Here is a 24,835-nt window from a genome sequence, read left to right as displayed (position 1 = left end):
AAAAGGTAAGGTTACATCAGGTGTCAGCCATGTTTCGGATAGTGCAAAAACATCGCATTGTAAATTGTAAACTAAAAATTTAAAAACGTCTAATTTCGGTGTAATACTACGACAGTTCCAGTGTAGAACCGAAATCGTATCTTCGACCTCGGTGGTTAAATTAGCCATCGAAAGATACGATTGTCGCAAGGAGGGGCATTTTAGAAGCCAACTGCTTCAAAAGAGGGGTCACGCAAGGAAGAAGTCCTTTTACAATGTTCTTCACGGAGTCTGAAGCATTGAAGAAGCTGAGGATGATGTCTACAATGCCAGAGAGCGTAAACAATGGCGCACCCTGAGGTTGCTCCTGGTGCTCCGAATGCTGTCTTTCCGGTTGAGAATTCGAAAAACGTGGGACATCTGGGATTTTAGATGTTCCCGGGAGTGATGGAAAGTCTCGTTCGTCCTGGATTTTGAATCCCGGAGGGGAACGTTTTGTGGCTTTCTTACCACTCTTCAAATTTGTCATGGTGGGTTGGGGGTCGCTGCTAGGCAGATTCCGAGGTTTTTTGGTGGGTCTCTGGAGCCTCATCCGTTTCCTCGTTTCACCCTTGAAAACAAAGGGAACCCCGTCCCCGACCTCAGAGTCAGAGCCCTGATCATCGAGAGATAAAGACGAGTAGATGTTACGGGATTCAACGGTCGGGGCAGCTTTTTTCAGCATTTCGGCGTAGCTTCGCCGTGATCGCTGCTGCAACGATCGTTTTTGATGTTTTTTCTGCTGTATGTACCTTGGGCAATCAATCAGATCATGTGGACGGTCGCTGCCACAATAAACACACTTGGGCGGCGTTTTACACGCACCGTCCACATGTCTCTCCCCGCATGTTGCACAGCGAGGTTTATTGCTGCAGTACTGGGCGGTGTGGCCCAGCTGCTTGCAATTGATGCAGTTCATTACCTTCGGTACATACAGCCTCACAGGTAGCCGAAGTTTGCCAATCACCAGCAGATCTGGTAATGCAGATCCGGAGAAGGTCACAGAAAATTCTTCAGATGGTGTGTAAACCTTCTTCTCGCCCTCCTGGGACACCGAATGCAGTTGCCGGCAATCCAGTATCTGGACAGGAGGAAGAGAAGGGTTATGGAAACAACCACAGCCTTGCATGATCGTTTCGCAGGTCAAAGATGCGTCGGCGACCTTCCCCGAAATCTCTATCGACGCGCTTGGTAGGTAAACGAAGTACTCAAGTGTAAACAACTCGCAGGCCACAATCTCATTAGCGTGTTTTCGGTCGCCTACTGTCACCCGAAGCTTAGCTGTACCGACCATGTCAATGGAGACAACGGAAGAATACCGCTTAGTCAGATCCTTGCTGATTTGAACGGTGTTCAAACGTTTGCCTTTGGGTCGGAAGAAAACAACATATGGCCCGCCAAAGTCGGGAGGGTAGGCCTTGAGGCGGGGGGACGTCGAAACAGATTTACTGTTGGTGTCCATTGCAGAAGCACCAGGGTGAAGGGAGACAAAGGGATTAGCATTTACATCGCCTTGTTGGCTTGAGCAGTCCGATGCCAATAACGAAGCTTCGTTGATGCGGTACGATGTTCCCCCGCCATCATCATCATCGCCCATTGTGGTAGCTAACTACCACCACGGGTCACTCAAAAATCTTAAACTACCACTATCACAGGGACGAGAAATAATCAAAAAACAAGGGACAAAATTAACGCTACAGGAAAAGTGAGAAAAAACTGCTTATGTACCAAATTAAATCTAATCAAAGAGTCAGTGGAGAGGGGGGAACAACGAGAGGTAACTTTATGTACTTATCTTTGTGCACTCTGTTTAGCCACAGGCTCGACGACGACAGGTCCAAGCGATCGGATGGCCCGCACAGGGAGGAAGCGAGCTGCTGCTGAGCGCCCGACGCTGCGCTGGTGTGCGGCGGTTGAACGCTCTCTGCTCTTCTCTCGGTGGGCTGCTGCTGTCGACGACGATGAGCTTGGGTACTCACTGGAAGAAGCCGATCACGGCCGCGCGAGCGGCGCGGTGTGCGGGAGGTGCTGCACTGATGTGCTCGATAATCGGTCAATGCGCCACGTGATAAAATGAAAACGTGAACTTTACTCAAACTAAACGAACTTTTGCGGCAAAAATTGTGGCCTAGCCAACCGCACGCGTCCCACTAGGGATTTTCACTTCAACACTTGATCACTCGGAAAACTACAAGGGGGAGTCGCTGAGCACATCTTTACTTGCGCCAATTATTTTCAGTGTGCCACCGATTATTGAACTGTGCCTCAGTGTGCCCCGAAGTGCCACTGCTTGATGATTCAGATTTTGCTTGGCAACTACCAAGACAACCAACTGTTTGTTTTCATTTTGCAGGTCAAAGGCACATGCTTGCCTAGTTTTTTCACCCAAACTCAAGTGTCAAAATTGTGCCTCAGAGTGCCTCGGTGTGCCACACAGCGTATAAGACGGTGTGCTTGGCACCTCTTGGCACAATGTTCCAAGCGACTAGCCCCTTGGAAAACTAGCACTGGAAAAAGCCACCGAACTGGATAGTATCGGGAGACAAACCGGACGAACGAAAAGTTGCGACTGTTTCGCACGAACGCTCGCCAAAGAGTGTTTCGTGAATTACAGCTACAAAAACTGAGCCGCAATGATTGTAAAATGTTTCATGTAATTTTTCCATATTTAAAACGTGTACGTCAGTTTATGCGACCATTCAGTCGTTTTGATGAATGATTACACGGATAAGTTGACGTAACAACCAGATTGCTATGACCGTTATGTTAGCTATTACGGTACCCGTTTTCTGAAAACATGTTAGATTTTTTTCCGGAATGTCCGTCTTCTTCTTCTTCTTCTATATGGCTCTACGCCCCACTGAGACTTGGCCTGCCTCGCTTCAACTTAGGGAACGTCCATAAATTACGTCACGCCAAATTTGCTGATTTTCAACCCCCCCCTCTCCACTATGTCACACTTTTTGTATGTAGACTCGAAAAAAATTCTATGGGTCGTCACACTTTGCCCCCTCCCCCCTCAGAGCGTGACGTAATTTATGGACGCTCCCTTAGTGTTCTTTGAGCACTTCCACAGTTATTATTTGAAGGGCTTCCTTTGCCTGCCATTGCATGCATTTGTATATTGTGAGGCAAGTGCAATGATACACCATGCCCAGGGAGTCGTAAAAAATTTCCCGACCGGAACGGGAATCGAACCCGGGGTCCGGCTGAATGTCCGTATTCGTGCGTTAAATACATTTTTTGTTGATAAGCAGCAGTCTCGACTCGAAAGAAGATGTACTAACCGTGGTTTCAGAAAAAAAGCTAACACATCACGTTCTGAAAATGTGAACTATCTGAGAGTGCGGTCGAGCGTACCATAAAGCGTGGGCATCGTAGTAAGATTCACAGTTGGTCGGGTTTAAATCAGACCGGACCAACTGTTTTTCAATGATTATGGGAAAATGTCCTGCAAGAAATTGGGATATCAAAGCACGTGCATTATTTTTTGAAATACTATGATTCCTTGGCTTATCTTTACCTGTCCAAAACATCGCCTAGTCCAATTGGACTTTACGCCGACCAGTTTTCTTATTTCGTTTAATGTGTGCAAAATACCGGAATTAACATTAATCCCCAGGCTCTGCGATGGTTCCTAACGGCTTCTCCCAATGCACCTTGCAATTAAGGCAGTCTATGTTGAAAAGGTTATTTTATGCCTTATCCAAAATATGGTGTTGTACGTAACTATTTATTAAGAAATACCTTAGTAATATTTACATTTTTTTCAGATTTACTTGATAAACTGAAACATTAAGTGTCACCCGCGGGCCTCATTTATTTTTTCTCATATTCGACAAAATACGAAATGTTACGAAACTAATTTCATTTTAATAACCTTGTACTATTCCTCTACGCTAAGTTTTAACAATTAAATGATTAAACATCAAAAGCTCATACACCGAACACCTAATCAGATAGATATGGATTTAATTTATCTAAGTTTTGGAGGATGTTTACGACTGGGAAGAAATGTTGAACTGTTATGGCTTTCTCAAACTTTAACTAATTCAATCATGTTCATCACTAAACTACTGCTTGAAAATCTACTTAGATACTAGCTGTACCCGGCAAACTTTGTTTTGTCTACTGCGTTTTTTGACGTTTCAAGTCCCTAGTCAAGTCCAAGTCCCCGTTTAAAATGCACAAAAACCCGATTTTCGAACAACTTTCAATTTTTCCATGTTTTTTGCATTGGCGTAACTAGAGGGGGGGCCAGGGGGGCCAGGCCCCCCCCAGAATCCGCCAGGCCCCCCCCCCCCCCCAGAAATTTTTCATGACTTTATATATGAAAATTAGAAAAAATCTGAAAACAACTGTCGTGGTGACAAACATAGATCTATATTCTCAATTTAGTTGAAAATCGGAGTTTTCGACTAACAAAGTTGGATTTTTCTCCAAATCCGTGCGTCGGACCTAACTTTGGAAGTGGTGCGCTGTTTAGCACCACTTCCGAAGTTAGGTCCGACGCACGGATTTGGAGAAAAATCCAACTTCGCTAGTCGAAAATTCCGGGTTTCAACTGCACGTACGGTAATAGAAATTTATTTGGCACAATATGTGTTTAAATTGACATTTATTGGAGACAATTCTCAACTTGTCACTCTTTACAAGATCATTGTCCAAAATGGTTTATGTAATTAGTTAGTTTTGTTTGGAAATATTATATAACCAAAATTGAATAAAAAGCAATACTTTGTACATCTTCTTTTTTAAATCGCTGAGAAATTGAATCTAAATGATAATTTCCAGGAATTCCTGGATGGGTATCTTTAAGAATCTTTAAATTTTCTAGCAGCATTACTGCAAAATATGGTTAAGTGATTCTTTATGGAAATCAAGTATCATGTGGGAAAAAACTCTGGTTGAATTTGCAATGGAATTCCAGCAAAAGTTTGTGAATTCCTAGTGAGAATAGATGTACGTAGCTGAAGCGTAAACGCAAGTGTATTCATTAAAACCATGCTGGAGGTGATTTCTAGTCGGTCACTATTAATTTCTTTTATTTCGTGGGCCAGGGGTATTTTTGCGTCTATCAAACAACGCACAAATTCAAATGGTCATTGAGGAAGTTTTAATATATTTAAAAGCTGGTGCTGCAAGATGTAATCGTAGGTTTGAAGGTATTCATGATTGGACTTGTAAAAGACTTGGTGTTCATGAGATAATTGTGAAAGAATTCCTGGATGACTTCTTGGAGAATTTCTTGGCTTCTATGTCCCTCTAAAATTATCTAAAAGAATTTCAATACAAATCGCTGGAGGAATTCCTCTAGAAATCCTTCAAATTATTCAAAAAATCTACAAGTAATCCTAAAAAAACCCTGGGGTGAATCCCTGGAAAACATTATGAACGGAATACTGTAATTTTTTAACTAACCGCTGAATAAATTAAAAAAAAAAATCCCGAGAGAAATTTAGGAAGAAATCATTACAAGAATTCTCGGAGCAATACCTCCAGGAATCCCTAGAGTAATTTGTGAAAGTATACCTGGAGGAATCCCTGGATGAATTCCTGGAGGAATCCGAAGAGCAATTATGCTAGGAATTTCAGGAAAAAAAAATCTGAAGAATCCGCATCAGAAATCCCTGTAGAAATTATCCTTAGAGGAATTCTTCAAGAAATCACAGGAGGAGTTCCTAGATGTATTTCTGGAGGATATCCGGGAGAGCCTTCTGGAAACATTCCATGTGGAATCTCTGGAAAAGTTCCTGGACTAATGCCTGGAGCATTAGGGGATTTTTTTATTATCATACAAATTGGTATGAAGTTTCTGAAGGTTAATGAAATTAGGTAGGGATTATATATATTTGAAAAACTAAATTGAAAAAAAATCAGGGTTGCCTAATTTTCCGGAAAACTCCAATGAAAATCAAACATTTTCCACAGACACCACTTACTTTGAAAAATCATAGAACGAAGCATCATAGGCACATTTTTTGTGAAATCATAAGCAAATTTTCTCAGCAATTCCAAGATATATATCTGGAGGAAATCCTAGAAATTTTTTTGGACAAATTCCTGGCGGATTCCCTGGAAAAGTTAATGGATTGATTGATTGATTTGTCTTTTTTAAAGAGACTTTCAGCCCTTGGCTCCAAAGTTAATGGATACATTTCTGAAGGAGGCATCCCTGGAGAAGTTCCTGGAGTAATGCCTGGAGCATTAGAGAAATTTATGATGAAATTCCAAGATAAATTTCTAGAAGAATTCCCAGAGGAATTTCTGGAGGAATTCCAGGAGGAATTCTTGGAGGAATCTTACGGAAGAATCCTTAGAGGAATCCCTGCAGGAATTTCTGGTATATTCTTGGAGGAATTCCTGGTGGAATTTCTAGAAGAACCCGTGAAATAATTCCTGGACGGATTTCTAGAGGAATCCCTGGAGTTGAAATTCATGGATTAATTCCTAGAGGAATCCTGAAAGAATTTCCGGAGGAATCCCTTGGAAAAATTCCTGTAGAATTTCCTGAAGAATCCCTTGAAAGAATATCGGAAGCAATCTCTAAAGGGTTACCGGCAGTAATTCCTGGAGGAATGCTGTGAGAATTTCCGAAGAAATTCCTGGAGGGATTCCTGGTTCAATTTCTGAATAAATTACCGAAAGTATTCCAGAAGAAATACCTACGGTAAATCTTGGTGGAATTTCTTGAGGAGCCCCTGGAGACACTACGGTAGTAATTTCTGAGGAATTCCCAGAGGAGAATCCCTGGAGATATTCTTGGAAAGAACCCTGGAGAAATCCCTGAAACAAATTTCTGGGGGAACCTTAGGAGGGATTCCTGGAGGAACTTCCGGACAAGTTCCAGGTGGAATTTCAGGAGGAAAATCTGGACAAATCTTTACAGGAAATCTTGGGGAAATTCCATGGAACTATTCATGGATGAATTCCAGGAGGAATCCCTTAATCAATTCTTTGAGGAATCCTTCAATGAATTGCTGGAAGAATCTCTAGAGGAATTCTGGAAGGAATCCATGGAGAAATTTCTGAATATATTCATAGAGAAATTCCTAAAGAATTTCTAATGGAGTTCCAGGAGAAATTTTCAGAGGAATTTCTGGAGGACTTACAGGAGCAATTTCAGAAGGAATTTCTGGAAGAATTACTGGAGAAATCATCGGAGGAATTTCTGGAGGAATCCATGAAATTATTCTTGGAGGAATGTGTAGAGAAAACCGCGGAGAAGAAATTCCTGGATTAATTCTTGGGGGAAACCCTGGAAGGATTTCTGGAGGAATTCCTGGAACAATTCCTGAAGGAATTGCTGTACGAATTTCCGAAGAAATTCCTGGAGGAATTCCTGGATCCATTCCTGAATAAATTACCGAAAGTATTCCAGAAGAAATACCTGGGGTAATTTTTGGTGAAATTCGTGGTAGAACTCCTGGAGGAGTCCCTCGAGAAATGCCTGGACGAAATCCTGGAAGAGTGCCAAGAGAATACCTGGAATAATTCTTGAATAAATTCCAGAAAGAATTTGTGGGGAAATTTTTAAAAGAATCCCTTGAGGATTTCCTGGAGGATTCCTGAAAAAAATATTTGAAGGAATTCCTAGAGATATCTCAGGAGGAAATCATTCAGGAATCCCAGGAAGAATTATTGGAATATTTCTTGGATAAACTCCGGGAGGAATTCTTGGGGTAATTTCTAAATGAATCCCTGGAAGATTTTCTAGATAAATTCTTGGAGAAAATGCGGTAGTAATTCCTGAAGGAATCCTGGATTAATGCCTGGAGGAATCCCTATAGAAATCTCTGGAGGAACTTCTGGAGGAATGCATGGAGTATCCCCTGGATAAATTCCTGGAGACATGCCTGTAAGTATCAATTCCTGGAGGAATCTCTCGAGAAATTGCTTAAGAAATCCCTGGAGGAAACCCTGGGGAAATTCCTTGAAAAATCCCTGGAGAAATTCCTGGACTAATGCCTGGAGTAATCTCTGGATACATTTCTAGATGAGTTCCCGGTGGAGTTTTCAGAAGAATTCTGGTAGCAATCTAGTGGAGTTTGGAGTTTTTAGAAGAACTCCCGAAGCAATCTCTAGATGAATTGCTGGAGAAATCCCGGGATGAGTCCATGGAGAAACTCCCAGGAGAAATTTCTAAAGAAACCTCTTGAAAAATTCCTAGAGGAATCCTTAGAGAAATTTCTAGAGAAATTCTTGGAAGAATGCCTGGGAAAATTCTTGGAAATTCCCAGGAGGAATCCCTGGAGGAATCCCTGAAGCAATTTCTGGAGGAACCTCAGGAGGAATGCCTAGAAAGTTCTGGACAAATTCCTGCAGGAAGTTCTGGATAAATTCCTTGCGGAATCCCAGGAAGAATTCCTGAATTAATCTGTAAGGGATTTTTGTGTGAATTCCTTGGAACAATCCCTGGAAGAATTCTTGAATGAATTCCTGGAGGAATCTCGAGAGAAATTCTGGAAGCAGTTAATGGAGGAATTTCTGAAGAAATTCCAAAAGAAATTTCTGAAGAAATTCCAAGAGAAATTTCTGAAGAAAATCCAAGAGAAATTTGTAGAGGAATTTCCAGTGGATTTTTTGGAGGAATACCTGAAGGAATTGCGGTAGTAATTTCTGAAGGAATTCCTATGGGAGTTCCTTGATCAATTTCTGGAGGACTTTCTGAAGGGATTCTTGGGGTAATACTTAAGTAACCTCTTGAGGAATTCCTGGTGGCATCCTTAGAGGAATTTCTAGAGAATTACTTGGAAGAATTCCTGGGGAAATTCTTGCAAAAAAAACCTGGAGGAATCCCTGAAACAATTTCTGGAAGAACCTCAGGAGGAATTCCTGGATAAATCTCTATAGGAAATCTTGGGGAAAATCCATGGAACTATTCATGGAACAACTGCAGGAGGAATCTCTAAATGAATATCTTGAGAATCCCTGAATGAATTCCTGGAGAAATTTTTAGAGGAATTCAGAAAGGAATTTCTGGTGGAGTTCCAGGAGGATTTTCTGGAGGAATTACTGCAGGAATCATCGGTGGAATTTCTGGAGGGATCCATGAAATAAATCCTGGAGGAATGTGCAGAGGAAACCCTAGAGAAGAAATTCCTGGAAGAATTTTCGGAGGAATTCATGGAAGAATTCCTGGATTCAAACTTGAATAAATTCCTGGAGTAATTCCTGAGGAAATACCTGGGGTAATACCTGGAGACATTCTTGGTAGAACTCTTGCAGAAGTCTCTGGAGAAATGCCTGAATGAAATCCTAGAGGCATGCCAGGAGGAATACCTGGAATAATTCTTGAAAAAAATCCGGGAGGAATTTCCGAAGGAGTTCCTGGAGGAATCTCAGGATTCATTCCTGATGAAATACAAAGTTCGATTTCTGAGGGAATTCCAGGAGGATTTTCTGAAGAATTCTCCGTGGGAAATACTGAAGAAACCACTGAAATTCCTGAGGAAATCCTGAAATCCTGGATTAATTCCTGCGGGAGTTTCTGAAGGAATCCCAATAAGAGTTCTTCTAGAAATGTTTAAAATAATCTCGGAATTCGTTTTTGTAAGAATAACAGAAGAAATTTCCGGTGAATCCCTGGAGGAACTCTTGAAGTAATTTCTGAAGAAACCCGATGAGGAATCCCGGAAGCAAGCCCCATTAGGAACTCTTTATGGAATCTCAGGAGAGCTTTCTTAGCGAATACCTGGAAGAATTTTTGTAGGAATATTCCTGGATAAAAAAATGAAGAAATCAATGTCTGCAGTAATTGTTGAAGGAATACTAGGATCCCTAGTGGAGCGGTCCTGGCGGGGTGGTTAGAACACTTGACTATCACGCCGAGGACCTGGGATCGAATCCCACTCCCGACAAACTCGCAAAATGTGAGTTCTTCCTTCGGAAGGGAAGTAAAGCGTGGGTCCCGCGATGAACTAGCCTAGGGCTAAAAATCTCGTTAATACAGATAAAAAAAACTAGGATCCCTAAAGGTTTTTTGTACAAATTTTTCAAGCAATTCTTGGAGTGTTTTTTAAGAATCTCTAAGTAAAATTTTATAAAAGATTTTCTGCAATACATTCCTGCAGAATGTAATTATTGGAGCAATCTCTAGTGGAATTTTGGAAGGCATATATGGAAATATCCCTGTAGAAATCTCTGAATACCTGCAGAAATACCTTAAAGGCTCTCTGGAGAAATTCCTGAAGGAAACTTCGAAAAAAGCACTGGAACAATTACTGGAGGAACCTCTAAAGATATCCCAGGACAAATCCCCGAAAAAATGTCTAGTGGAATCCCTAGATGAATTCTTGATTGAATTTCTGGAAGAAGCCAAGATGGAATCACTGAATTAAGCTATGGAAAAAAATCTTGGAGGAATTGTTCGTACTCATATAGTTTACCAAACTATGAACAAATCTGAAACAGTCATTTTGATTACTCACAACTACAATACTGATTTGCATATTCACATATCGGGCGCCCATCCCGCTTAAAATTCATCTCAGGTCAGGCCCCCCCTGGGCCCCCTCCAGGAAAAAATCCTAGTTACGCCAATGGTTTTTTGTCTCATAAACCTTCCTTGGGTGAAAACTAACAGAACAAAACTTCGACGACCCAAATCGGACCATCCGTTCGCAAGTTATGTGCGGTCCCACGTATGCCACTGCATTTTTATATATATAGATTTTAGGAGAACAAAAGGCTCCAAAATCTCAGGGCGACTGGAAGCGATTGATCCAGGACTAAGACCAGTGGAAACGATTACTTCAATCGGCGTAGACTCATCATTACGAGTTGTAGGCTTTCAAGTATCAATTTGTTAAATTATTCGCATGTTGTTGTTAAAGCATCATAATTGTTTCAGTATCTACATTGCATCCATAATAAGTATTAAACATAATTGATAATATTCACTATGAAAGTTGTTGATATTGAAAATGATTTTCAGGCATCTGAAATCAAATAATTAGATATCTCAAATATAAATTATGTTTATGTCAATAAATTATCCCAATCAATTGTGTTCAATCACGTTTAATGGGGAGATTTTAGTTTTCTTGTACACAGACGTCAGTATTGCGACCACATGGTGGTTACGTCAAAACGTTCTTTTCAATATACTCACATGTTTTAGAACAAACACATTTTTTTAATGATTGGAGCATATGCTATACATGGTGTAGGATATGTTAAGCTAAAAAAGTGGATTTTGACCTATGTGGCGTTTACGTCACCTATGCGAATATGGGCAGTGCAGTTATACCTAGCATCATAAAGCGAGATTTTATTGTGTCACAGTAATGACTTGATTCAAAAGAACCGTATAATAACAAGTTCTGTTATTCATTGCAGAGCAACATTCTTATACGCTTATAAAAATTATCAAAAGTTCTCGCGGCAATACAAAAGCTTCACAAATTTTAATGTAATCTTGTGAAAATTTTAACACATATTGGGCGATTGAATCTAGATGAGTCAAAATGACATTTTCAGCACTGAGCACAACATTACCTAAGAAAAAATTTTAATGAATCACGCCTTTTTTAAAGACAATTGAAAATAATAAGTCTTTCTTACTTCGACCTTTTCGTTTTGAGAAAACTAACTAATTTCGATGCATATAGTAATAAGGGCATTGTTGGGAAGTGGCCGACCTAAGTTGAGTGGACTTTTCACAAATTTCTCTGTACACTAGTACAAAGTGAGTGAATGTTGTTACAATCTAACAAGCATAGCCATCATCTGAAATATTTTTAAGTAGTTGTAGAGCAAAATGATTAAAAGCGTTAACGAATGACGAAAACTACAAACGCTTTATTGTTTGGTTCAAAAGTTTCACAGAAATTTGAGCTTGATAAACATTGAACATATTCCTGAGATGGACTTTCATATGTTTAGTTTTGATTAACTACACAGGGAAAAATTTCTACTCAGCGGCTGAGTTGGTCTTACTCAGAAATCGAAAAATCCTTTGTTTTCTTACTCAGTTTCCGTTAAAAGTGGGACAACCCATTGCCAATGGGTTGTCCCACTTTTAGACGAAACTGAGTAAGAAAACAAAGGATTTTTCTATTTCTGAGTAAGGCCAACTCAGTCATTGAGTAGAAATTTTTCTCGATGTATACTTTTTGCTCAACTGATTGAAAGTTTCAAACTTAAAAGATTAAACATGAATTGCCTAAAATCACAACGAAAAAGATTCTGTAAAGCATTTTGTTTTTATGATAAAAGCTCATGCCCTATTTTCTGTCCTTCGCATATCTACATAGTAGATAAGATATTGATGATATCCCAAGCTTCCACCCCCACACACACACACACATACACTTACCGGCAGGTGTCGTCGCTCTGGGAGCTTTGTCGGCGAAAGTTTCGACAGCGAATCATCTCCTCGGTGGTGCTTTGCCGGCGAAAGCCCCGCGCTATCAGGATTTCCTCCGTTGTCGATTGACGCCGGATCGAGGGCCGAACGGCGTTCTCGACCGGCAGCGGAGGTGGGCGTGCGCAAGGACTCGCATCTCTACAAACGAAAGCGGAGAATAGAATAATTACAGGAAAAAGGAAAGAAGGTGGACAGTAGGTAGCTAGCTGTGATGGAGCTTACCGAGAGGAACAACAACTGCTCGATTCGGGCGAACGAGGCTGTCGGGCAGCTGATGATGATTGTCGTCGCAATCGGCGCCCCCGCCGAGGGCTTCCCTCGCGTTCGTGGCTTCGGTCCGGCGAGAGGTGAGTGCGAGAATCACGACGGCCTCTGTAATGCGATATAGGAATTGCTGTGTACCGTGAGTAGGTTTATATTACCGGGTTACAGTAAAGCGCTGTGCTAATGGTACATAATATCTGTAGGAGCCGGAAAATTTATTCTGATTTTTCATACAAAGTGGTCAAGTTGAGAGCGTCATTTGAGAGGCTCTTCGACAGGCCCGTGTACAGCGACAAGGGAGGGGTTATTCCTGCCCAAGTAACCAATAAAGCGGTAAAAATGTGCATTTAGTGTAACCTGGGGTAATACGCACCCCCAGGGCAAAATTCCCTCATGTATTTTCATTATATAAATAAATGAAAATGCTTCAGATACAAGCAAACTAGACGTAAAGTTAAGCCGGTCAAGCCCAAGAATGGCTAAAATATTCAATCAAAAAGCGTGGAAAACGATGATTTTCCACATTTGGAAAGATAGTATAATTTGAAGAGCACGGAATTTAAGCGATTGCGCGTTGATTATATGGAATCAACCCATCAACTACCATTCGCCTCATACACCTTCCGTTGCTGTCGTAAACAGTAGGATGGAGACCCATGGTAATTCATTAGGAATTCAAAGCAGGAAATGCCAGAGGTCGTTTTGCCCCACCTCAAGGTGCGTTTTGCCCCAACAGCTTTTCAGCACCAAACCTTTTATTTTTTTTAACGTAACACTTTTTAAATTGTTTTTTTTTGGCTTAGTAAATTTGATATCACGCGGGCCAAAAGTTGGTGTCTCATAGTCAAAGTAGTAAATTATCTTTCAAGCGCAAGACACCCATGAAATCATCTTAATCTTAGTTATTCGACAACGTTTGATTAGGGGGTGCATATTAACCCACCTTCCCCTACAGCAGGACATTGAATGAAACTCAGCCATATAGTCTTAAGTGCTGCTTATATGCAGGTTGTGACTCAATACACGGCGGATTAAATGCTTATCCCTACACTCAGCCAAATAAACCTAAGATTATCATAAGGTCTAACTTATTAAATGGCCTTTAAATAATTCATAACGATTAGAATGAATTTCATAAGGTCGCTTCATGACGCAAAATCGACTCACAGCTTGGCTTTTATACGAATTCAGCAACACGATACTCCCAAGCGTCGATAGCCGTGTGGGTTGGGCGTGAGCTCAGTGATCTCGACGTTCATGGATCGATTCCAGTCTGCATCATTTTACGATTTTTCTGCTCTTTTCATAAGTATATCTTATGTTATTAGGTCATAACAATTATCATCAATTTTCATAAGGTATTCTCATAGCATCCATACTTTTGCGTTATGGCTAAATTTCATAAGGTATTTTGATGAATTTCCGTAGTTTATTTCGTTGAGTGTAAGACTATCGAAAATGGAAATAACACAAGCAAGCTTGCTATTCAATAAAAACATTCGTAATTGGATGCGAGTTGCATTCGCCAACGACCTACGTTTTCACCCTCTTTCGTTTTGACAAACCAACCTTCCGTACGAATTGCATACGAACAGACTCGACGCTGATCAGTCTTGTTGGTTATTCCTTTTCACCATTGTTGAGCAGTTGCCTCTAGCTAAGTAATTCCTTTCATCGCTTTCGATGATTCCGATGAGCATATCACAACTCGCAAAGCATCGCCGGTTGGAATCTTTTATTGTGTGCGTGTCGAGCATAGAGCTTGCTGACGTTTATTCACCTCTCTCTTTCAAGCTTGCAGGCGGGATAGGATTTGTTTTCATCGGGAAACCTTTCCTGATGACAACAAATCCTATTCCGCCTGCATGTTTGAAAGAGAAAGGTGAATAAACGTCAGCAAGCAAGGGGAATGACATATATTTTTCTAACCGGAATATCCGCACTTATCCGTTTCTAACCGTCGCTAACCGTTGCTAAGCGAGCTGCTAAGTGAGCAGAAGTTATACGCGGTTAGCGACGGTTAGAAACGGATAAGTGCGGATATTTCGGTTAGAAAAGGATATGTCATTCCCCTTGTCAGCAAGCTCTATTCGCGCCGTAGCCTCTACAACCAACCCATTCGGTGACGTTTGGCTGTTCAGGCGCGCAAGTAGCAGCGCTGTCAGATGTGTACAAAATCTTTTGCAATACAAATCCTCCATATAGAGATGAGCGGAAGTTACAAATGTCGATTCGGCAACGCTATTTGTTTTGTTTACAACAGCTTCCAACACTTGCCACCAAGCTAGAAGTTCAAACTTTGTGCGTGCTTTTGTTGTGGTGCAAGTTGATTTATTTTCGTTTGCTAATTATGGCCCATTTTTTCCAAAATTTTAAAATAAAACATCGCAATCGAAGAAATCTCAAATGCATTGCAAAGAATCGCGCTGCTTATATCGACAGAAGTAAATCAAGCAGCAGCAACGGAAGTTTTTTCGAGAAGAGCAGCTACAAAAGTTTCTTCATAGGCATGAGCTCTTGAAAGCAGAATTTAAAAAAAATATTACCTTTTTTTACTACATTTTCATTTGCTATAAATTGTTCGATATTTAAAATAAATAATTATAATTTGTTTAGTTTCTTCAAACGACGCATTTCTACAAACGATGAACATGTTCGTTTGGCTCACTCTTTGACAGTTCTTTCTGTACGATTGGCTCACAAAGGCCGCTTCCGCATATCTCTATAATGTACACGGTAAAAATTCTGCTCGCTCGATTTAAGGGAAAAATACCTTAACTATTCAATGTCCTAATCAACATGATCAGAAATGCTTTTCCTTTGAGATCGCAATGCTGTCAGTGTTGATTTGAGGACCAAAAAAACCCACCGGAGAAATCAACTGAAAATCCCTTCGATTTGCACTACTGTAAAAAGCAATACGATCCAAATTGAAAAGCTGTTGATTTGGTGATGACTGTTTTGGGCATGAAAGTAAATATAGATGACAGGTGGTAGAAAGTGCTTCGCTTCGATTCACACTTCTCCAACAGATGTGAAGTAGTGTAGTGGTAAAACAGTTGATCGTGACTCTGAAGGACCTGGTATCGAATGTGGCTGCGGCTGAACACATTTTTTTTAATTCTTGTTTTGAAATCAAAACATTGTCAACAACGAAGTGATGTGAAGTTCCATTAAAATTGAAGAGGCATTGGATGTTCTTTGCCAAATGATATGTAATTGATAACAAACTGATTGAACAGTAGTGCGAATTCAAGTGTCAATCAGTTCATATCACAGTGCAGATTTTTTACCGTGTAGGATTACTAGTTAGCAAGTAACATCATGCTCGTTTTGCCACCTCTTTGCATCTGGTCGTTGATTAGCAGTGCACATGTCAATTGCAAGCGATAAAAATACAATTGATTAGGTAGTTGCGATGAGCACTCGTGATATGAAAACTTGCAACATTGAACACAAGTTTACAATATATAACGAAAGTCATGTACTTCTATCAACGATCACAATGTTTTATGCACAGTTACGTGCTAATTTCGAGACCGCACCTTTAAATTTTTAAGTATAGCAGTTTTCGAATTTTGTCTGAAAAAACGCTACATTTTTCAAAAATATGGAACTTACTAAAATTCAAATATCTTGCGTTGCGGTCAACCAATTTTAAATCTTTTTGCATGAATAGAAAGCTGAATACATTATCTTTCGATCATCTGAACATAATTTTAACGTCAGATTGATGGAAGCCGAGATACTGGTGAGTACCCATATGGGACGTAAATTTTAGTAAAATTTCTGAAAAATAATGAAGTTATGTTTTATTTTCAATAAGAAAAATTCATTTAAATATTACCTTCTCAACGTACGCTTGAAGTATGAGATATTAGCGAGTTTCAGTATAAAATTTCAGCTGAACCGGATTGTCTTTTTAGAAAGAAAAAAATAAAAATCTGCTCCACTGTATTTTTTTTCCTTCTCGTTTCCGAACTCAGTGCAAAAATGCTGCAACTAGTGTAAAATGTTATGGATCCCACATTTCTTCTCCCACTGCCTTTTCTATCTTTCTCCCTTGTCTCCTTTTCTCACAATCCTCATCAAAAAGAAATAATTCATGCATTGCGGATGTGCTGGACCTGGACAGTTTTTTTTTGCATGAGGATGACCCTAAAAATCATGCATTTGAAATGTTACACAACAGCTGCCATATTTTAAGTAGCAGTTCAGTTGCAAATTCGGAACAGTTCAGCAGTCGAACTGTTATGATAGAGCAGAAGCAAATGGAATGTAGTTATCGTACTGAAATACGGTTTGTTTAAATGCTTATTGGTTACGTGGGAAATTTCAACGCAAGGCGGAGGGGTGTCTAGTATATGGAACTTCTGTAAAGGAAAGGGGTTAAGCCCCAAAACCCCTCCCCAAGTAACACAACTTGTTATAATAATGTACATAATACATATTCCATACAAACGTCAATGTTTTGTTCCAAATATCGGAAACGCATTTCGTACACTCATATCACCGGAATAGCGCAAAAAATGGCGGCTTATAAAACATCTTCCATGCTACTAAAGATGTTTTTCAATACATTCTTATAACATAAAATTAAGTATTGAATATGTTCTCTGCAAACATTGTAGATACTTACTTGATGCTTGCAGGGTAATCATAATTTATCAATCGCACACTATCGCAATAATTACATTCACTCTTCATGTACTCATTGGCTGGTCGGCTGTTCGGGCTCGAAAGAAGTTGATCATCAATATTAATTTCTATTCCCGATCAGCCATGATAGCCGTGTAGTGGCGGTAGCAGTTCCTTCAACTGGCTAAGAATATCACTACGGATTGTCTGATCCGGTGGTAAGAGTCCACCAAACAGGCGACCCCTAATGCATGGTGTCATGCGGCTTAATGCGTACCGTGCCTAAGAATGGATGGTTAGGGGGGTCTAATAAAAACCTAACCGCTAACGGTGCCTGTGGAGTACCAGGGCACCCTCCACAGTATTTTGCTCTTACTTTGTTAAACGGAGCAATGACGCAGTGGACCTTATTTTCTCCTGTAAATAATAAAAAAAAATGAGTACCTTGAAAATTATCCAAACAAATCTTCACCACGCGAAGGGTACTTCAGCTGTGCTCAGCAGAAGATTTATTAGAGAACAGTTAGACGTGGGATTAATTCAAGAGCCCTGGGTAAATAGTTGGAAGGGTAATGGGTTGCTCATCGCAGAATTGTAGGATCTTGTACGACAAAACTCAGTCTAATCCAAGAACAGCCATTTTAGTAAGTAAGAGAACAAAATTTGTCCCAATTACTGAGTTTATTACAAGAGACATTGTTGCGATTAAAATGGAGGACCCAACAGTCCAGGGAAAAACTGAGGTATGCATTGCATCTGCATATTTTCCGGGAGACTTTGATGATGTGCCTCCATCTTTGGTCGTAAGTTTTGTAAATTATTGCAAAAAAACGTAATAGGGTGCGATGCAAATGCCCATAATACCATATGGAGTAGTATAGATATTAATAAAAGAGGTGAGGATCTCCTGAATTACATTTCGTCTAATAACATAGACATGATGATGATGATGATGATTGTGTACCCACCATCAGCGCAAGGATTACCTATGGCTGCAGAATCATACCGGGAGGGAATGATCTACCTGATGGTTTGTTGTAGCAGGGTAAGCTAAATTCACTGGACACCTTCGGAAGACAACACGATGGTTGTTATCTAATTCGTTCGTCTAATAACATAGACATATGCAATAAAGGGAATTCTCCAACTTTTGTTAATGCTATTCGACAGAAAGTTTTAGATCTTACGCTTTGTAGCTATCTGCTATCAGATAAGATCGCGAACTGGCATGCTTCTGATGAGGAATCATTGTCAGATCACAAACGGGAGCAGGTCGTTAGGCTGAAAGCCGTTAGGCCGAATGCCGTTAGGCCGAAGGCCATTAGGCCGAATGCCGTTAGGCCGAAAGGGTCGTTAGGCCGAAAGGGTCGTTAGGCCGAAGGGGTCGTTAGGCCGAAAGAGTCGTTAGGCCGAATAGGTTGTCATTATATGTGTCTACTGATTTTATTGTTTTATATTGCACAAAACGAAATAAACATGAGAAAAGTCGACGTCATAAGGGAACTGTAGGGGAAACCCATTTGGGAGGCGAAGTAGAAAAGATTTATAATACAGCATCTCGAAAAAGTTTATTTTTAATCAGAAACAAAGAGTTATAATGAACGGGCACAACCAAAGCTATCGACAGGATAAAGATATTCAATATAGTAACATTGTCAACATAAAATTATACTACTTGCAAATAAACGAAATACAAATCCAAAAGGCTATTATACCTAACCTAAAAGCATCAACATCATCGTGCTTATCATTCTACCATGAGCAGGATACAAAAAAGGAAACAGCGCAAAGGCAACCAGTTCAATATGGTAAAATAGAAAACATTTAGGCGCTGTACAAAGTGTAAGTTCAGCTGCCAATTGGAATCGCTTAGTCAGTGCCCTAGTGGACAAAAAAGCTGTAAGCATAAGTGGTTAAGAATAAATATAGCATTTCAGCTATTAAATTTATCATCGGGGATTTGTCCTTCTTTTAAACATAGGCTGTTCTTTGTAGTTTTAATGTTCTACTCACTATGAGCATTACAACAATTAAATTTTTCATTGGAGATTTTTCCTTCTTTTGACAACAGGCTGTTCTTTCAAGTTTAACTTTTCTACTCATTATAAGTATTTCAGCCATAAACTTTTTCATAAGAGTATTTCCATCTTCTGTACATAGGATTTTCTTCTAGTCCAACAGTTTTACTCACTATAAGCATTACAGCTTTTAAATATTTCATTGGAGGCTGCCCAGTCAACCAGTAATCGTATAAGATGTTGCATAAGATGATAAAGTGGAGGCCATACGCATGCATGCCTCCATTTAGGCGCATGTAAAATGTACGCATATCGCCTCCACTTTGACATCTTATTCAACATCTTATATGATCACTGGTTGACTGGGTGTTCTCTCTCGTTTTAGTGTTCTACTCACTATGAGTATTACAGCAATTATTTTTTGCATCAGAGATTTTTCCTTCTTTTGAAAATATGCTGTTTTTTCTAGTTTAACTATTCTTCTCATTATAAGTATTACTGCATTTTCTAGTTTTAATGTTTTACTCATTATGAGGATTACAGCCCTCAACAGAGTTTTTCCTTCTTCTGAACATAGGGTGTTTTTTTCGTAATATTACTTTTATACTCACTATAAGCATAACGGCTAACAACTTTTTCATCGAAGATTTTTCCTTCTTTTAAACAAAGGCTATTCTTTCTTAGTTTTAGAGAACTCTATTCAGTTTCACTTAATCTTGTTATTCTTGTTCGTACTGGAACTCTGAATTTGTTCTCGTTGTAACTATAATTTAGACTTTAAAACGCGAAAAACCATAAGTGAGTTTATTCAATTAATCATTCAAAGCCAACCAAAATTTCAAGGTCGAAGACCGTTTCCCTTAAACATTAAACAGTGTCTTACCATCCAGTTGCCTAAGCAAACTGTTTAACCTTACAATCCAGTGACCAGTTCAGCCTAACGACCCGACCCATCTGGCCTAATTGCATATTCGGCCTAACGACCCTTTCGGCCTAACGGCATTCGGCCTAGCGACATTCGGCCTAGCGACATTCGGCCTAACGGCTTTCGGCCAAACGGGGTAGAACCATCACAAACATATCAGGTTCGATTATAAAGCCGGATCAAATTTAATTGAAAGCTATAGAAACCCAAAGAAAACTATCTGGGACCTCTACAGCTTTTATTTAATGAATGGAAATTCATATAAGGGTGAGCAGATCTTGTCTGTTTCACAGTTGGAAATGCCTCTGATGAGATTATTGATAAAATGATTTCATCATATCATGTTAGCTGCCCAATCCGACAGAGGTTATCCAACAGGGATGTCCCTTGGTGGAATGATAAGCTGGCAGATCTGAGGATGAAATCTAGATGGTTGTTCAATAGAGCAAGAGTAACATCTGATTGGGTTCAGTATAAACAAGCCCTTACAGAATACAACAGAGAATTGAGACTAGCCAAACGGAAGGACTGGAGATGGGTATGTGAAGACATCAATAACGCTCCTACGGCTGCAAGTCCTTTCGAAAGACAATTCAAATGGTCTTGGAAGTCTTAAAAAGAAGATGGCAGTTTTACTGTCGATTCTTCTGAAACATTGGAAGTAATGATGAGAACTCACTTCCCAGGGTCGATTCCTTATTCGGATGAAGAACAGGACTCAGATAAGGCAAGACATGCGTGGTCGACCAATGCCTATCAAAAAGCTTGGGAAATCTTCACACCGTCGAGGGTCGAATGAGCGTTGAGTACTTTTCAACCTTTCAAATCTGCCGAGAAAGATGGAATTTTCCCAACTTTACTTCAACATGGAAGAGAGGCGATTTGTCCGCTCTTAACCGAAATATTCAGAGCCAGTATTACTTTAGCTTACATACCTAAAAGGCGTGGCGTAAAGTTCGTGTTGTTTTTATCCCAAAAGCTGGCAATCGGGGCAAAACAACTCCAAAAGCCTTCAGACTCATAAGCCTTTCTTGTGTTCTGCTAAAGACCATAGAGAAAATAGTGGATGACTTTGTCAAGTCTACAAGCTTAGTAGAAATGCCTCTAAGCACATTTCAATTTCCTTATCAAACAGGCAAATCTATCATAACAGCGCTACAGTCGCTAGTCAGCAAAATTGAGAAATCGTTTCAAGCCAAGGAAATAGTCGTGGTTGCTTTTCTCGACATTGAAGGAGCATTCGATGACGCATCCTACAGCTCAATGCGTTCAGCAATGGAAGCAAGGGAATGGATAATATCGATGCTTAGAGATCGATAGATCTCTTCCGTTCTTGGAGGTGCGCAACTATCAGTAAGATCTGTGAAGGGCTGTCCTCAAGGAGGAGTACTATCGCCCTTATTGTGGTCTTTGGTAGTGGACGAACTCCTTAAAAAACTCATCAATCAAGGCTTTGAGGTTATTGGGTACGCAGATGATGTAGCTATTCTGATACGTGGAAAATATGACGACACGATGTCTAGCCGGCTACAATCTGCGTTGAATGTCACCATCAAATTGTGTCGAGAGGAGGGATTAAACGTAAACCTTTCAAAAATTGTAATTTTACCTTTTACTAGAAGGTTAAAAATAAATCTTACTGAACCTTCTTTAGATGGAGTTCAAATTCAGGTCTCAGAAGAAGTTAAACATCTTGGGGTAACTTTGGACAAAAGACTGAATTGGAATTCTCATTTAAACAATGTTTTAACCAAGGGTACCAATGCCCTTTGGGTCTGCAGCAAAGCCTTAGGAAAAACCTGGGGTCTTAGACCTAACACGATTCCCTGGATCTGTGCTGCAATAGTCCGGCCTAAGATTACTTATGCTTCGCTTGTTTGGTGGCCCAAAACAAATGAGGTAACCTCTCAAAAGAAGCTAGGTAAGCTACAAAGACTTGCTTGTATATCTATGACAGGAGCAATGAAAAGCACTCCATCAGTTGCTTTGGATGCCCTTTCTTAATTTACTGCCATTACATCAATTTGTTAAACTACAAGCGGTGCCTGCAGTTTATACGTTACAATAAAGTCCTAGATGGGTTTTTTTTTGGACATTCGAGGATCATCAAAAACTTCAAACTGGACATAGAAACAGTAGAAGATTGGAACGAAGATTGGATAACGAAGACCAACTATGATGTTCCCTTCAAAGTGGTGAAACCATGTCACTATGTTTGGGATGCTGATGGGTCAAGCTTACGTCCAGGTTCTATTGTATTTTATACTGATGGGTCCAAGATGGGAGAAAATACTGGAGCTGGTGTTTTTGGCCCTGGTATCAGTAAGCCTATACCAATGGGATGCAGTCCCACTGTATTTCAAGCGGAAGTTCAAGCCATTCTAGAGTGTGCCAACATTTGTCTGAAAAGAAATTATAGGTTTGCCAAGATCTGTATTTTTTCGGACAGTCAGGCGGCTCTAAATGCGCTAAAAGCTTTCACTTGTCAGTCAAAGCTAGTGTGGGAATGCATTATTTCTCTGAAGCAATTGGCTAGTAGGAACGAGGTAATTTTATACTGGGTGCCCGGTCATTGTGGAATTCTGGAAAATGAAAACGCCGACTATTTAGCCAGACAGGGTGTGGCATCAAGCTTTGTAGGCCCTGAACCTTTCTGTGGGTTCCTGAGTGTGCTCTTCGGATGAAACTAAAAACTTGGAAAATGTCCACGGTAGAATCTAATTGGAATGCCACGGATACATCCAAGCAAGCAAAAAGGTTCATAAAACCCAGTGCAGAAAAAGTCAGGTCCATACTGAATCTAAACAAAAGAGATCTCAGGGTAATTACTGGTCTGATGACTGGCCACTGCCCGAGTAAATATCATCTAAGTAAGATTGGAAAAATCCAATCCTCCGAGTGTCGTTTCTGTCAAACGGAAAACGAATTTACTCTGCAACTGCGGAGTGCTGTACCATCACAGATTGGCGATATTTGGTAAAGGGTTTCTAGAGCCCTTGAAAATTTGGAGAAGTAATCCCAACAGGGTAATAAACTTTATAAAGCGAGTTGTGCCTAGTTGGGATCAGGTGTTACATCAACCAATGTCCATCACAGCTCAATTGTGACAGGATATTAAATATAGGTCATACCACAATATTCCTAAATAATGGACGCAGTGGTTTAATGGCTCTACAGATGAGGAAAAAAATTCATTGGCTGTCAATAGGATATTAAACAAGAGGGAGTTTTTTTCATTTCTCTGGTTTGTTTAAGGTTTTCGAACAAATTTTAAGACTGCAACATGGTAGCTTCTTGACACAGTACCGCCAGGAAGTTTTGGAATGCTGTTTTCATTTATGTTGTATTAATGATGTGCTTTTAGAATGTAGAATTTTTATCCATTATCGATAAGGAGATTCTTCTTCTTCTTCTTCTTCTTTATGGCTCTACGTCCCCACTGGAACTTGGCCTGCCTCGCTTCAACTTTGTGTTCTTTGAGCATTTCCACAGTTATTATTTGAAGGGCTTCCTTTGCCTGCCATTGCATGAATTTGTTTATTGTGAGGCAAGTACAATGATACACTATGCCCAGGGAGTTGAGAAAATTTTCCCGACTGGAACGGGAATCGAACCCGCCGTCTCCGGATTGGCAATCCATAGCCTTAACCACTACGCTAACTGGAGACCCCTAGCCCCTAACCCCGATGAGGAGATTATATTATTTTAATCAATATTTTAACTATCCCAGATTAATAAGTATTGTGAGAAAAAATTGTACATAAATCATCGGCAAAAGTGTTAGTGTCAAACTTTTTAGAAGGCACTGTAATTCATCTGCCCTGATATTGAAAATATCAATATACGTTCAAATATTAAATATACGTTCAAATTATATCTTATGCACATCTCATCTCATAACATGTTTCTCAAATACCTTTTGAAATGCATTGAAAAAACATCATAGGGTAATGTGTTTTGGTAATAAGGATTCATAGTTCAAAGCCCTTGTTACTAGTGACAGTTTGTTAAATTGCATTTATTTTGCCTTACTGATAGCTAAAGACTCGGTTTGCCCTCGCCGAGACTACACTTGATGTAAGGAAAACAAACATGCTTTGCGTATCTACACCGTGTCCAATAAGTTCTCATACAAAATACAAATTAAGAAAACATAATTTTATTTCACATCTGTGATTCATATTTTCAAAATAAATGTATGTATTGAAGGGCCACATAATACTGATTAAATAAAGCATACGATTTAGAATAACTTTATTTTCTATTAGTTTTTATAAGCCTAGCAGTACACTTCCGTTTTCTGAAATCTGTTTGCTCCGGCACGCAAGAAAAAAATGTTCGAAAAGTTTTTCATTCTACAGTAGCTAAATAGAGTCCATAAGGTTAAATTTTGAGTTATTTTCCCAGTTTGGTACCAAATGGATATACTAAGGATAAAATAATACAATTTTAGTGATGATATGGTAAGAAATTTGCAAGTATGCTCAATTTGGGTTGATTTTCTTGAAAATAACCGTTATATTAAAGATAAAGATCATAAAAAGTAAATTTTGAACATAATTTACCACAATAGGGATACAATCATGTTTTAGAAGTGAGAAT

General features: G+C 39.8%; 1 protein-coding gene across 9 annotated transcripts in view; it reads right to left on the bottom strand.

The window, feature by feature from the left end:
• Positions 1-24,835, bottom strand: part of LOC109401980 (uncharacterized) — a 596,458-nt gene that overhangs the window by 550,130 nt on the left and 21,493 nt on the right. For all 9 annotated transcript variants that reach the window (XM_062859577.1, XM_062859578.1, XM_062859583.1 and 6 more), the window contains 2 exons: positions 12,611-12,760; positions 12,338-12,526 (listed from right to left, as the gene is read on the bottom strand). In XM_062859577.1, coding sequence (XP_062715561.1) covers positions 12,338-12,526; positions 12,611-12,760 — 339 coding nt within the window. The remainder of the gene's footprint in view (positions 1-12,337; positions 12,527-12,610; positions 12,761-24,835) is intronic.

The sequence above is a fragment of the Aedes albopictus genome, chromosome 3 (genome assembly GCF_035046485.1).
Source record: "Aedes albopictus strain Foshan chromosome 3, AalbF5, whole genome shotgun sequence".
Classification (NCBI taxonomy): Eukaryota; Metazoa; Arthropoda; class Insecta; order Diptera; family Culicidae; genus Aedes; species Aedes albopictus.
The sequence above is the reverse complement of the archived record's forward strand: the minus strand, read 5'-3'. Positions and strand labels throughout refer to the sequence as shown.